Source organism: Pterocles gutturalis, unplaced genomic scaffold (assembly GCF_000699245.1).
Source record: "Pterocles gutturalis isolate BGI_N339 unplaced genomic scaffold, ASM69924v1 scaffold13137, whole genome shotgun sequence".
In the NCBI taxonomy this organism is placed as follows: domain Eukaryota; kingdom Metazoa; phylum Chordata; class Aves; order Pterocliformes; family Pteroclidae; genus Pterocles; species Pterocles gutturalis.
Genome location: NW_010108193.1, coordinates 9932 through 24176, shown reverse-complemented (window position 1 = coordinate 24176; position 14245 = coordinate 9932). Strand labels below are relative to the sequence as shown.

Here is a 14245-nt window from a genome sequence, read left to right as displayed (position 1 = left end):
AAGCTAGGTTGAAAGTACCCCGTAATGTGGGTGAAGGCATTTTGAATAGGGAAGGCTGAACAGAAAAGTGACAGTCCATGTTAATTCTGAGGTGAGGAAAACCTGAAACGCCTCTACAGAAAAGCAAAGTTTGGTCTGTATGCTTAACTTTCCAAGCAGATTTCATACATGAACGGGTTCTTGCTGTGGTGTATGTAATTATGTAACATCATTAAACCATTTGATACAGATTTTGCAATGCAGAAGCCAAAAGGGGAACCCCTGCCCTCGCCAAATACTGGGTGAGGTAAATCCTTGAAAGATGAGTAGCTTCTTTTGATGTTGCTGTAGAAGCCACATAGGTGGTTTTTCTTTTTTCTTTTTTTTTTTTTTTTCTTCTTGGTCTTTTTTGGTGGTAAATTAGGTAGATAGAGATTTGAACAGGAAAACAGAATTGAAACTTGTTCAATTCATTTTTCCCCTTGGAAACAAACTTCTAAACTCATTCAGGGAGTTACCTTAGTTCTCAAGTCGCTTACAAAAGAGAGAAGATAACTTTATAGCAGGTTCTGCGACATCGGTACACCTTTTAGAATGGAATTCGCCAAATCACCTGCATACGTATGCACGTGTATAAAATAGTACTGCAAATATCCTGTACTTAAAATCTAGCTGTATGTGTATGAAAAAATGCACACATCTGTACCTGCTGTGCGCTACAATCTCTTTTGAACCTAGTAAATAACTTTAAAATGTGTTGTCTTTCTTAATTGCCTCTCTGAAAGACCTGGAAATACAGACCTTGTGCAGCTTTCTTCAAAACCAGCCAACCAGTCTAGTTATGATTGGGGCAAGTCTGTTTTACAAAATTACCCAGCAAATGCAAATGTATTTCAATCTTTTAATAAGCACAAAACCCGAAGATGAATAAAGTGTGAGTCTTGTGCTTAGTTCTGTTGTAATGGTACCCTGTACTAAATTAAATCCCAGGCTAACCTGTGCTTTGTGGATGTAGACAACCATTTCATCGAGCTGCCAGAAGACTTACCCCAGTTCCCAAATAAACTTGAGTTCATTCAGGAAATTTCAGAGACGCTGATGGCTTTTGGCATTCCACCTGAGGGAAACCTTCACTGCAGTGAAAGTGCCTCCAAGATGAAGAGCCTCAGAGCCTGTGACCTGGTGTCTGATAAAAGAAATGGGAACATCGCAGGATCGCCTTTGAATTCCTATGAGCTGCTAAAGGAAAATGAAACTATTGCAAGACTCCAAGCACTTGTTAAAAGAACAGGTGTCAGTCTAGAAAAGGTGAGCTATGAAATCATCTGCCGCTCTCTCGACCTGAAGTTGCAGATGGTCTGAAGTCATGGTCTAAATACTCTCTTTGTCTGTGTTCAGTAGAAGTGTATGATAACATGTTCACAAATCTTGTGAGCATCTGTACAGACAAGGGCAAGCTTGGGGGAGAGACGGAGTGGGGTTTAACCCCACAGCATCTAGGGAAACCTTTGTCTATCCTCCAAGTGTTTTTTTTGCCAAGATAATGGGTTTGAAAATACACTTTGCCTTGTTTGTTCTTGGTTTTAAGATTTATTCTAAGTTTATACCACTTTCTTATGAAAATATCTTATATACCTAGAATACCTGACAAAGCAACAATACACATTTTTTTGTCTGTTCCCTTACTTTCTCAGCTGGAGGTGCGAGAAGAGACCAGTAGCAAAAAGGATCTTAAAATTCAATGTGATGAAGAAGAATTCAAGATTTACCAGCTGAACATTCAAATTCGTGAAGTTTTTGCCAACCGCTTTACACAAATGTTTGCAGATTATGAAGTATTTGTCATTCAACCCAGTCAAGACAAGGAATCTTGGTTTACAAACAGGGAACAGATGCAAAACTTTGATAAAGTAAGTTATAATAAGAAGTTATGTCAGTGTAAAAGTAAAACAGTATACAATCCTAAAACTTTGTTTATTGGGCCATAAAATGGAAAACAGTACTATCAAAATCTTAAATTAAATCTTTCTTAAATTTCAGTGTTCCCCAAAAAAGTCACATCTTTTGTATTAGGTGGGAAAATATGTACATACGCACACTTAGAGTGATGAAGATACTCTTTTAAGGATACTGTAGAAAAATACAGCTTGCTTTAGAAAAATAGCTTAGAAACCCTCAGTTTATGGCTAACCTCTACATTAGGGTTAATTATTACTAATGAAAATTAATTTGTTTTTTTTAACTGGAGAAATTACTGAATATGTTAATGAATAAAGCTGTGGCCCCACATGACACTTATGTACAGGTGTACCAAATATATTCCTAGTTCTTTTCTAGGGAAACACAAGACACCGTTCTCCAGATTTTACTACTATCATCTTTTCTGGAGATCATGTATTTGTCAGCAGGATAGTTCATGAGGACGAAGATTATGTTGCAGCACTGCCTGCTAAAACGCTAATGTGATTCCTGTCAAATCATATGAAAAGATTCTATCAACTTCATATGCTTTGAGCCCAGGCAGAAGTACATAATATCCACATCTGTGGTACTGTTGTTGTGGTTTGCTGGGATACTGCTGAAATTTTTAGAAAATTAAGGAAATAGTAAAATCACAGTTTAATAATTGTGCTACATAGAAGGTGATTGTCATGAAACTGAAGGTTTCATATAGGCTGCCTGTCTCAGAGATGGAATTGGTGTGTGTAATAAAACTAGGCTTTAAGTGGCACCAAGCACTCTAATACATCCTTGATTAGAAAAATTGGTGCTCTTGGTGGATATATCTCTCTGCAGACTCCCAAACACTCATCTCTTCTTGTCTGTTAGGCATCTTTCTTGTCCGACCAGCCTGAACCTTACTTGCCTTTCCTCTCGAGATTCCTGGAGACCCAGATGTTTGCATCTTTTATTGACAATAAGATTATGTGCCATGATGAAGATGATAAAGACCCTGTTTTGAGAGTATTTGATTCTAGAGTGGATAAAATTAGGCTGCTAAACGTTAGGACACCAACTCTGCGCACATCCATGTATCAAAAGTGTACAACCATTGATGAGGCTGGTAAGAGTAATAAGCCACTTTCTTGACACTTAGGAAAATACGACCAGTGCTGTTTGTTGTAGATATCAGGTTGAAGTTAAATAACGATTCATGCTTTGAAACCTTAAAAAAAAAAAACAGACCAAAAAAGCTGAGGTGTAAAACTTAACTGGGGAACTGAACGTTGTATAGGAAGCTGAGATGTGAAAGAAATTAGTGTAAAGTTTAATTGAACTCAAGTGTTTTCCTGCATGCTTTATGTGAAAAATGTTTGAGCTTAAGATAAACATTTTTCTCCTTTTGGTGGCAGTTCTTTGACATTTAATACACTCTTGTACTAGTATACCTGTTGGGTAAGAAACTTGCACCTCTTCTCTTAAATTTGAGATAGGCTTTTCGTTGAGGATATGTGATTATAGATACGTCTGATTAAGACACCTTTAAAAAAAATAACTTTCTTACTATTTCAGAGAAATCTATTGAATTAAGGCTAGCAAAAATCGATCACACTGCGGTTCACCCACACTTACTGGACATGAAAATTGGACAAGGGAAATACGAGCTTGGATTTTTTCCCAAGCTTCAGTCTGATGTTTTATCCACTGGACCAGCAAGCAACAAGTGAGTAAGCTAGGACCACAGGTGCTGGAACTTGGCAAGATCTATAGAATGGTACCAAAGCACACATACTAGAAAGCAGATTCAGTGCCTTTTTCTAAAGTGAGAACAATAAAATGATGTGGGTGGGTTGTGTGTGGTGGGTTTTTTGGTTATGTCTCTTTTCTTTTTTCTCTTTTCTTTTTTTTTTTTTTTCTTTTTTAAACATGCATGTGGAGAAGCAAATTATCTTAAAGTCCTATTATGGTTGAGGTTATAGTTGATGTACTTTGAGTTATTCATAATTATTGTCCATATAAAAGCAGATCTTTTTACTGGATCTCAGTTAAGAGCTAGCAAATATTTTAGGATATCTTCTTATTGAAACTTTGAAGGAAGAGGAAAAAGGTGTAAATTGTAACTGGATATTGTAAAAGAATGGAAAAATACAAGGCAAGTGTATGTGATCTAACTTTCTGAAATCCTTTGGTTGGCCAATGTTAGATTCTTCTACAGAGGTTCTTTGTGTGTATTTGCAGCTGCACTTTGATGTAATTGATGTCAACAAGTTCAGTATACAATAAGAAAGAAACTTATTATTTCCCCCATTGCTACTCCCCTTCACCTAACTCTTGATATTTGCTTAATAATATTCCTCTGCCTGTAGGTGGACAAAGAGAAATGCTCCTGCACAGTGGAGGCGGAAGGACAGACAGAAGCAACACACAGAGCACCTGCGTCTTGACAATGATCAGAGAGAGGTGAAAACTGTTCAACTATAGAGATCTGATTTTTTTTTCCCCAATTGCCTGAATAATGCTCTGTAACCTTTATGAAATGTCTAGACAGTGATTTGCAGTCCATCTCTGCTCTGTCTTGTTTGTATTTAATACAAATGAAGCTCCTGGTCCTTAGCAGACCAAAAATACTTAGTTTGCTTATTCTAAAAGTTACACCATTTTTACCCCTTCTCAGGACAAAATTATTTAATCCCGTGTATAGGAGAGTTCCCTGAAAGTGTCATCACATGCTTTAAGGTTTAAAAAAGAAAAGGAAGGCAGGGGAGTGGGGGGAGAAGGGAGGGAAGCAATCCTAACAGTTTTTGGCCATCTATTTCCTGTCTCTAAATAACTTAGTCACCCTGTGCTTCTTCTGCATGTTTGATGGAGGAAAGATAACCACCTCCAGAGTGTGATTAATTTCATTCTAAAATCAGAAGCATTGCCTTTTGGAGTTGCGTCTTTTTTTCTGTAGACCATAAAAGAAGTCTTAAGGTGGCAGATTGACACGTAACCTCATGCTAAGGTGGGACTGTGAACCCTACTCATACTGTCAGGTTTGTGTCTGCCTGGTTTTGCACAGCACAGGCTCATGCTGATTTACCCACCTTCTGAACCGATAACTTCACTCACCAGTGCTTCTACAGCTGACACAGTTGTTCTTTGTTGTGAACAGATTTTGAAAGATCTGGGTGATGTGAACTAATTACAGTACAGTTTCTGATTCACATGATACAGACTGCAGACTGTTTCACTGGGTGTTGTTTTACGGGTAATTCCAAGAATAATCTGGTTTAAAATATCGGAATTAGTTTTTCTGTTTAGTAACCCCACAGCGTTATTTTTGTTTAAATGTATGTTGTTCATTGAAGACAATATCCTCTTGCCTTGTTAAATATCTTCAGAAAAGCCTCATTTGGAATTTTAAAGTAGTCTTGTAACTGTTAGGATAGTGTTGTCAAGATCAAGTATCTTTGTCCAGTTCATTCTTTTATGTTAGTGATGAGTTTAATTGCCTTTACAGTGTACTCATTTCCAGAATTTTCTCACTGTTGAAACTTTGTTGAAGTATGGCGTCATCTATGTCATCCATAACCATGTAATAGAAGCATGTCTGCATAATAAAAGAAGCTTCGATTAGTTTCCGGCTTTGACATGTTCCATATGCTCAGATAACTCTAAAGTACTTTTTATTTGGGAGTAACAGCAGTGGAGAATAGTTGATTTGTAACCTCATTATTGCTTTTAGCAACTATGGTGTTTGTCACGTATTAACTTCTGGGATTTCAATTAGGTAATTACAAAGGCAGAAATCTATCTCTAGTCACTTGTTTTGTTTTTTAACTGTTTCTTCACAAGTTGATTATCCTGTAGGTGTTATTCTTTCACACAAGGCAAATGATTTCTGGGGAATAAAAATGACAATAACATGCGCAGGTGAGGGTACGTACCAACTGCCAGGATAATCTGTGCTGGAGTTTTAGGGTTTTACACTGTACCTTGTTGATTACATGACACTTACCGGACATCGACCCCCTCTGCCCGGTGAACCAGAGACTTTCCTATTAGTTCTGAAAGAATGGGGAGGGAGCCCTTCTGAGATGAGCACTGGGGATCGGGCGGAGCAGGAGGCAGTGGTTTCAAAGTGCAGTGTTGTGAGTTTTAGACGAATTGAAGGTTTAGGGCAGCCAACAAAAATCTGTGGAATTGACACTTAGTGGCTTCTAACTTGCAAATATCTGTGTCCAGTGGAGGGCAGAGTTTACACTAATCCAATGGCTGAACACCATCTTTTCTTTTTTCCTTTCAGCTTAATTACTTATGAATTTATTTTTCTGTTGAATGCTTGGGAGTTCTGCATTGTATTGTGTCTTCACTCTTTTCCTTTCTGTTTTGCATGCTTGCTTTTTATTACTTCATGTGTGCTTACCACTTTCACTTTACATGGTCTGCTTGGCTTTTTGCTACCAACTTGTCCTGCCAGCACCTGGACTTTTCCATGTCAGAGCTTCGGCTGCAGTTATGTTTAGACTGGGAGCAGCATGATTGGCCCTTCGTGCTCTCTATAAAATCTGTGTCAGAGCATTATCTGGTATGTCCAATGCACAATATGACTGTAATCATAGTTCTGGATAAAGATGCATAAATAAATGTATATATCATAGCTCTTTAGTGCAAGGCTGGTGGAGAAGATGTGGTTTTCCCTCTTTGGAAAGATCATATCCTGTTTGATAAATCCATTTATTTACTAACTTTTCAGGTGGTAATTTTTTCAGTGTAAGGTAGAGAAGTTACCTATTAGTCTGAGTACTCTGAGTATTCTGTCAGTGCCTATACAAGACTTTACCACTTATTCACAGTTAGCTGTGCCCCAAACCAATCGGTGATCACCTGGCTTTCAAAACATTTGTTGTATTGTTCTTGTCGCTCAGGTGAAGACAATGGCACCTCCTGGGTGGCAGTAACAGAAGCAAATTTTTAAAAAAATCTAAAAAAATTTAAATTTAAAAAAAATTTAAAAATCTTTCAGGTATAGTGAGTTCAGGAAATGATTTTGCTCAAAAATGCAGATGGTTCACAGCTGAGAGGTGTTAGTAGCATTTTGCAGCTACTTGAAAGACTGGGATGGTGGGTAAGAAACAGGAGATCTGCAGTAATGCAGGGCATGGCATAGATCTCGGATGTTGTCAAGCTCCAGTGAAAGTTTTCTTGCAGTCCCCATGTAGACCAGTCTGCCATTTGCATAGTCTCAGTCTGGGTAATTACTACAAACTTTCATTTTACATGAAAAAATTAAAAAGCATTTCTTAGTGGTGGAGGCAGTAAGTGAAGCTCTATGCATCTAAATATCCCTGGCAGTTCATATTGTGTTTTTGTTACTCAACAATGTGTTTTCTAATGCTAGACAGACAATGTAAATGGGGATTTGACTTCCAGTGAAATTGTACCTTAAGTGACTAAGCCCAGTGTAATGCTGGATATGACAAGGGGCCTTTTCTGAAAGAGGATGTGATCCTTTTCTCCTCTTTGCATGGGGGTGGATTGTAAAGATAAGTTTAACCTTTTCTCTTAGCAAAGTAGTCTCACACTTTTATGTGTATTTGTCCATTTTCTACCCCAATACAGAAATACATCCAAGAAGCCAGGAATCTGGGCAGCACTATTCGGCAGCCCAAACTGTCTAACCTCTCTCCATCGGTAATTGCACAAACAAACTGGAAGTTTGTAGAATTGCCGAAATAAGGTAATACAGAGAATTATAATGTTTTCTTGCACCTCATATCCATCCTTTATGGACCATGTTGTGGCTAGTATGTTTGAATCCCCCTCTTCCGCCATCTGTTTCTGCTTTATCTGTATAAGGATTTTTGCATGGTAGTGAGAAATTTATGAAGAGGCAACATATTTAGAAATTCTGCAAGGAGTGGAAACTTTATCAAGCAGATTTATGATAGAGAATGTAAAATGATAGAAAGAGATTGAATATTCTGATGGGTCTTTATCATCCTGCTGCCCATGTCTGTTATAGCATACTTCAGTTATCACTAATGAGACTATAGTATTTCAACTAGAGCATATATTCCAAAAGAGGAGGCTGTGGTGAAAATGCAGGAGCTTTTCTTGTAGCTAAAGGAAGTGGGTTAATGGAATTCTGAAATGTAAGTTTTCAAGCAGTTAAAGAAATTTGGCATTAGTTTGTAGGCATGCTTCACCAGTATATATTTGACAATATATTCATCTGAATTAAATGCAAATGTTTATACTAACACAGTAAAGAGAATAATTATCAAATAGACACATACTTGACATAAGTTAGTGGAGGTAATATAGCAATTGAATGCAACTTTTTGTAAACCTGTGTTTAATGTATGCATCTGCTTCTGATTTCTGTTTAGTTTTCTGTATGTGTGAAACAGTCCAAATAATCCCCCTCACTTAATAGATGCGTATGACAGTGAAAATCCTTGAAGACAGGCTGGGTTCTTTTGCTGTGGGAAGGCAACTCTAGGGAATGTAGTGAGCCTGCTGGTAGCAGAGAGAGAAGTTACTAGGGGAGGTGCGGAGGAGAAGAAGCTAGAGGCTACCTTGGAGTTCTTCTCAACTAAGACTGTGCATAGGTGCCTAAGGGAGTGTTACTCATTTGAGAGCTGCTCTACAATAGCAAGATGAAAAAATGTATCAGAGATGAGCAGAGCTGATTCCCCAGTCATTTTTCCCTCCAGGTAGCTATATGATGAATATATTGTGACTGTGAGACTGTATTATGAGAGCTTTGTTGGCCAGTATGAAATTGTGCACAATTTAGGAGAATGTAACTCATCGGGAAACTCAGGAGCTACACCCCAGAATGTGTTTGATCTAAATGCAAATACCCTTCTGACAGAGCAGGGTCTTGCAGGAATCACGTAAGCCCCTGCTAATTGGAGGCGCTTGTGCACATTCACCTCCCTGGGAGGAGGTGGACACAGCGTGCTGCTCCCAGTCCAGCACTCGCCAGGCTCCAGAAACACCCCAGCCGGCCTTGCAGGGCCTTGCTGCTGGGCCTCTAGCTTGTCAGTGTGTGGCCTGCTGTTCCCTTTGTGGGGGTTACTCTGCGGATGCTTGCGTGCCATTGAAGCAGTCAACACTGGTGCTGCCATGGCTTGGAAAACAGGGATAAGAGAAATGCAGTCCTGCACTAGCTTCAGAAATACTGCATACACCCAGTTATTCCACTACATTTTTGCTATCGTGTGTATTCTTGTTGGTTTATTTAAAAAGTGGAAGTTCCCGTGGAAAGAATTAACCTCCTTTTGCCTTGTCCTTTTTGAGACCAAGAGGATGTTGGTTGAAAAAATGGGTCGAGAAGCTGTGGAGCTAGGTCATGGTGAAGTGAATATCACAGGTGTAGAAGAGAATACCCTGATAGCCAGTCTGTGTGACCTCTTAGAAAGAATATGGAGCCACGGTCTGCAAGTCAAACAGGTGAGGAACAAATATTCCTGTATTTCCTAAAGTCACGTTATGCTCTTCCTCTCTCCGCTTTCAGAGGATACCTTTTTTAGTGTATTTAGATGTGTTAAAATACTTGTTTCCCCCCTCCCAGCCTTTTTTGTATCGGTTGCTGCCCCCCTTCTCTGTCTCCACTTTTTGCTCTGGGGTATGTGCAAGTGCACGTGTAGATGTGTTCCACAGATGACTTCTTGGAAGACTTTCTTTCCATTTAACCTGGGGTTTTTGTTTGGTTTGATTTGTGGGTCTTGGTGGTTTTTTTAATAGGATGGTAAATAAAACTATTTCTGTGGTCTTAATACTTTTGTTATTGAAATTGGCTATAAGGCAACGTACGCTAAAGGTGCTGTCAGTGGGATATGGTATGGGGAATTTGTTTTCACGAAGGATAATTTCATTTTTAAGAGTAAAACCCTTGCTACTTTGATTCTTCCTGAATGACGTAGGGATAGTTAATTGACATTTACAAGATCACTAGTTGGAGGTGGTGTTTTTCGTATGAAATGAATAATTGCTTTTCGTACTCTTCTGTTGGAGTCACTTGTGGGACTAGATGGAAGGCCGTTATTCTTTCCTCCTCCTTTGCACAAAAAAATAGCAAGAACAGGGAGGATAATAACTTTTTTTTAAAAGATTGTGTACATAATCTGGACAACTGTAATTCAGTATCTCTGTTCCCAGCACCCAAGCGCCAGTGTTTAAATATGCTCTCCTTCAAACTCTATAGCAGTTCTGTGTGAAGATTTATCATGTGATTCTCTCCCCTCTTGTATATCACTTAGGATAGAAGCTGTACTGCTTTCATCTTAGAAGACAGAGCATCAGTATACTCTGCTTCAACTCAGATTTGGGCCTTTCAGAGCACCAGGCGGCCAACCCTACATAAGGTTAATGCTTTGGATTGATTGCAGATGTTGGCAAACAGTGCTGAATGGTGGAATATGATAGAGGCCTGGCGGAGGAAGTGCAATGCATCTCGTATTATGATCCACAGTGTTAAAAAAAAAAAACCAAAAACCCAAAAAAAAAAAGCCCCCCCAAAAAACCCAAAACACAACCAAAAAAAAGCACCACCAAGTCTCTGTGTGCTCTGGCCTTTATTAAATATGCAAAAGCCTACTCTCTTATACATCGATTTTATTGTATTTTTCAATAATGAGCCAAGGAAGACTCTTCTTTCTCAGTTGACCGTAGTAATGAGGATGGCTTTCCTTCCACCAATCCCTGCTTTTACCCCTTTTGCTGATGAACCCTGATAGTCCTCCATTAGCTACCTACTGATTCTTCCAGTGCAAAGCGAATCCAGACCTTCCTTTGCCCAGAGCAGTGCAATGCAGGAGAGCTGTTGAATGTAGGGTCTAGCGACTGAAATACTCGAAACTTTCAGAAGGCGTTGGTTATTCCTTGCCCATTCTCTGTCCCACTGCTTTCCTTAGGCTGTCTTCCTTTCCCTCATAGATACAGCTTGCATCATCATTGCTATTTGGTGAAGTTAAAGGAGAGTACCATGATGGTAAAGGGAGTGGGCAGATATATACTGCATGAGTTCTTCCATTTGTCATGATTGTTGACGTCTGTTTGCTGCAGGACCCTTTGTTTGCTGCTTTATGTGATCTGTTGCAGTTCTCCGTGCCGTGGCAGCTAGTTGCTGAACACTAGACTGTGCGTGCATGCGTGTGTTTATTGAGACAAATGCCATTTTGGATGTAACTCTTCCTTGGTTGATATTTTTCATGCTCTCTTTTTATAAGACTTGCAATGTTGGCTTTCCATGTTGGATCTGTCAGGTACACATATGAGGAGGCATTGAGCTTCTCTGGATTTTTTTATAACTTCACCACTGAATGCATGTTTTTAATAGATTTCTTTCAACACAGATGTTACGGACACTCTAGGCTTTATCTTGTGGAGGCATGCCACTTCTGGAATAATCCCTCATGGTCATTAGTTCTTTTTATCAACTGTAGTGAGCTATAGGATTGAAGCATTTAGAGATTTTTTTTTTTTAAAGATAGTTTTAAAAAAAGATTCAGAGATGAACTATAATTACTGTACCTCCAGGAACACACTTACATAATTTTAGATGACATTGATAGTGCTGAATTGAAACAATTGTTTTACAGTTATCATTTCTTTATGCACAAAGTTGTAAATAACAATATGGCTTTGTAATATGACTGTTTTTCTGGAATGCAGAATTGCTAAATCCTTACTGGGATTTCAAGTGAATATAATAATTTAGGAAGATGATAAGTAATACTAATTAATTTCCTCTGTAAGTAATTCTAATTAATGTGCTGGAGAGCCCCTGTTCAATTACTGCTGCCTTTCTGTGGCTTTGCAAGCTTTTGATTTATGGTGCAGAATGTTTTAGGATGAATCCAAGAATCTTTTTAGTTTGCCAGCGGAAGATTTCCTCACACTTTGCTTTAAGCCACCAGAGGTTTAAGAAAGCAACGTAATGAGCAAGGTGCACCTTTTAACATCGTTTGATGGATTTATCTTGGCCTAAATACTACATCCCACATTTTAACCTTTAAGTTGGTTTTATAATGTGTGGAGCTCGAGTTGCTGGTAAGCTTTCATTGTCCTGCTTGTGTTTGGGTTGTCTTTTCTTACTGTGTTTGTGATTATCCAAGTCCTTTGCCTGGTGAAATCGAGGGGGATCTTTTGAGGTTCTGAAAATTGACAGTGTGCATCTATAGCCCTGAATTACCCTGAAGGGAACAGACACACAAGATTGGTCTGGGTGTAAGGTGTTTTGCTCAGGCTGGCTCTGTCTCTCTTGTCACTTCACTGCCGGAGAGGCAGGGAGGGAGAGACACACAGTGCAGGTTATGGCCTCAGACTTAGAACTCTACTCGCACACGGAGTTTTACAAGCCTTTAAGTGTTTTCTTGTCATGTTAATACACTATGAGAAATGAAGTTCAGCTGACTTTTTCCAGTTACTGAAATAATTAGGTCCCAGTAGTTTGACTCCTGCTTTGCTTTCCCAACCTCTTTACATCTCCCAGGCACCTCTGACTTGTGTCTCATTTTTGGTTTTTACCAATAACTTTATAGGGAGAAACATATTTAAAGCATTTTTTGTTATGACTGATACTTTCAATGATGATTTAACTTTTTAATTCAGTTGACAGCAATTTCTTTAACTAATGTGGGTTTTTTTTATTTTAGGGAAAGTCTGCTTTGTGGTCTCATCTGTTACACTACCTGGAAAACAGACAGAGAAAAACTACATCAGGCAGCTTCAGTAGCTCAGGTAAGATTGTCTTCCACTGGAAGAAGACAATAAGAAACTATGAGAAAGAGCTGCGTGCAGATGTGCACCATGCAGAGATTGTTTCCTTCAAAATATCCTTCATTCAATATAACTGAATCAAGTATTCTATCTGCTACGGAATTAATGTGTACCTGGTGAATTGTCTCAATATATTTTGTGAAAAATAAACTTGTTTGGATTGAGCCCACTTGTTTGGGTCTGGTATCTGATTACTGGAGTAGCCAGATACCAGAAATACCTGATGTTTCAAAGATAGGCTTTAAGATTAATTGCTCCAATATACCATCCTCCCCAAATGACACATAGTCACTGCATGGCTGGCAAGGCATATCATGTTGTGGATGGGGGTGGAAACAAGTGTGAGCATATAAAATTGAGCTGTACATCCCGAAGTTTTCTTTCTTGAAAAACAACTGTTCAGTAGGCTTATTGTTTAAAAGAACAAGATTGTAAAAAATACAAAAAACACAAAAGAAACATTTTAATTTTTGTTATATCAAGTGTTGTATTGAAAGTAACACTGCACGTAAAATCCACTGATAATCTATTTCTGAGGTTATTAATATAATTTTTAAACATTAGTTGTGTCAGATGGGGGAATAGGGTATCACTTCGGAGAGAACAATGGTTTTGGGGAAGGCAGTGGGTGCTTTTTTTTTTTTTAAGTTGCTGTAGGCAAAGAGCTGAGCATTACTGACATGCCCAAGGTCCTGTAAGTAATCATAAACACACATGTCTCCTGAATGTCAGTTCGTCCATAGAGTTTTTGCATATCAGACTGAAATGACAATTGGTTTTATGCTTTCTAAGTTGGGATTGAGGGCAGGGACTCTACTTAATATAGAACTTGATTCTACAGCAGAATTTGAAAGATAGGAGTAATAATGTTGCTTAAAAAAAACCCCAGATGTGCTATTTTAAAAAGTAGTGGTGTTACAGGAGTGTGCAAAGTGGTGGATTAGTTAAGCAAATGGTGTGTGGTGTACTCAGTAAAACATGTCAAACGCTGTTTTCTGCTGTCAACGGTGTCAGTCAGTTTTACTACATAGAACTAAAATGGGTTAGTCTTTACAAAATAGTACTTGATTAGTATATGTCTTAAGCCATTTGATGTCATACCAATTTCAGCTGAATGTAAGCTCAATGTGTTAATGCTCAGTGCGTGCTAATCTGCATAACCACCTGTGTAGTGTGTTAGATTTTCATGTAATTTGAAGGGGAAATATGCCACAATATCTTCACAAAGCAGTGAGTCACCAATAGTGCAGGAGTGCAAGTTGGTGTTAGTTCATCTTTTTTATATTGATTTTAAAATCTTCAGAATTTCTTGTTAGTAGAAATCCATCTTTTCTTCTGAATCTAGGAATACTTCTTGATTCAGAAAGGAGAAAGTCTGATACCAGTCCCGCCATGTCACCTCTTAGAATCTCTCTTGTCCAGGATATGAGGTGAGTTTAAACTATTAAAACCACCACAGAAAACCTGTGAGATGCGATTTGCATGCGTGTTTCTGTGTATAATGTATACCATACAGAAAAGTCTGTTTCAGACATCAGGAGGAGGATAGGGG

General features: G+C 38.6%; 1 protein-coding gene across 1 annotated transcript in view; it reads left to right on the top strand.

The window, feature by feature from the left end:
* Positions 1-14245, top strand: part of LOC104461082 (DENN domain-containing protein 5A-like) — a gene marked incomplete at its 3' end in the record, with an annotated part of 49211 nt that overhangs the window by 25496 nt on the left and 9470 nt on the right. The window contains 10 exon segments of the mRNA XM_010072536.1: positions 970-1287; positions 1674-1889; positions 2809-3043; positions 3493-3643; positions 4287-4380; positions 7525-7628; positions 7630-7642; positions 9211-9363; positions 12570-12654; positions 14039-14123. Of these exon segments, the coding sequence (XP_010070838.1) occupies positions 970-1287; positions 1674-1889; positions 2809-3043; positions 3493-3643; positions 4287-4380; positions 7525-7628; positions 7630-7642; positions 9211-9363; positions 12570-12654; positions 14039-14123 (1454 nt within the window).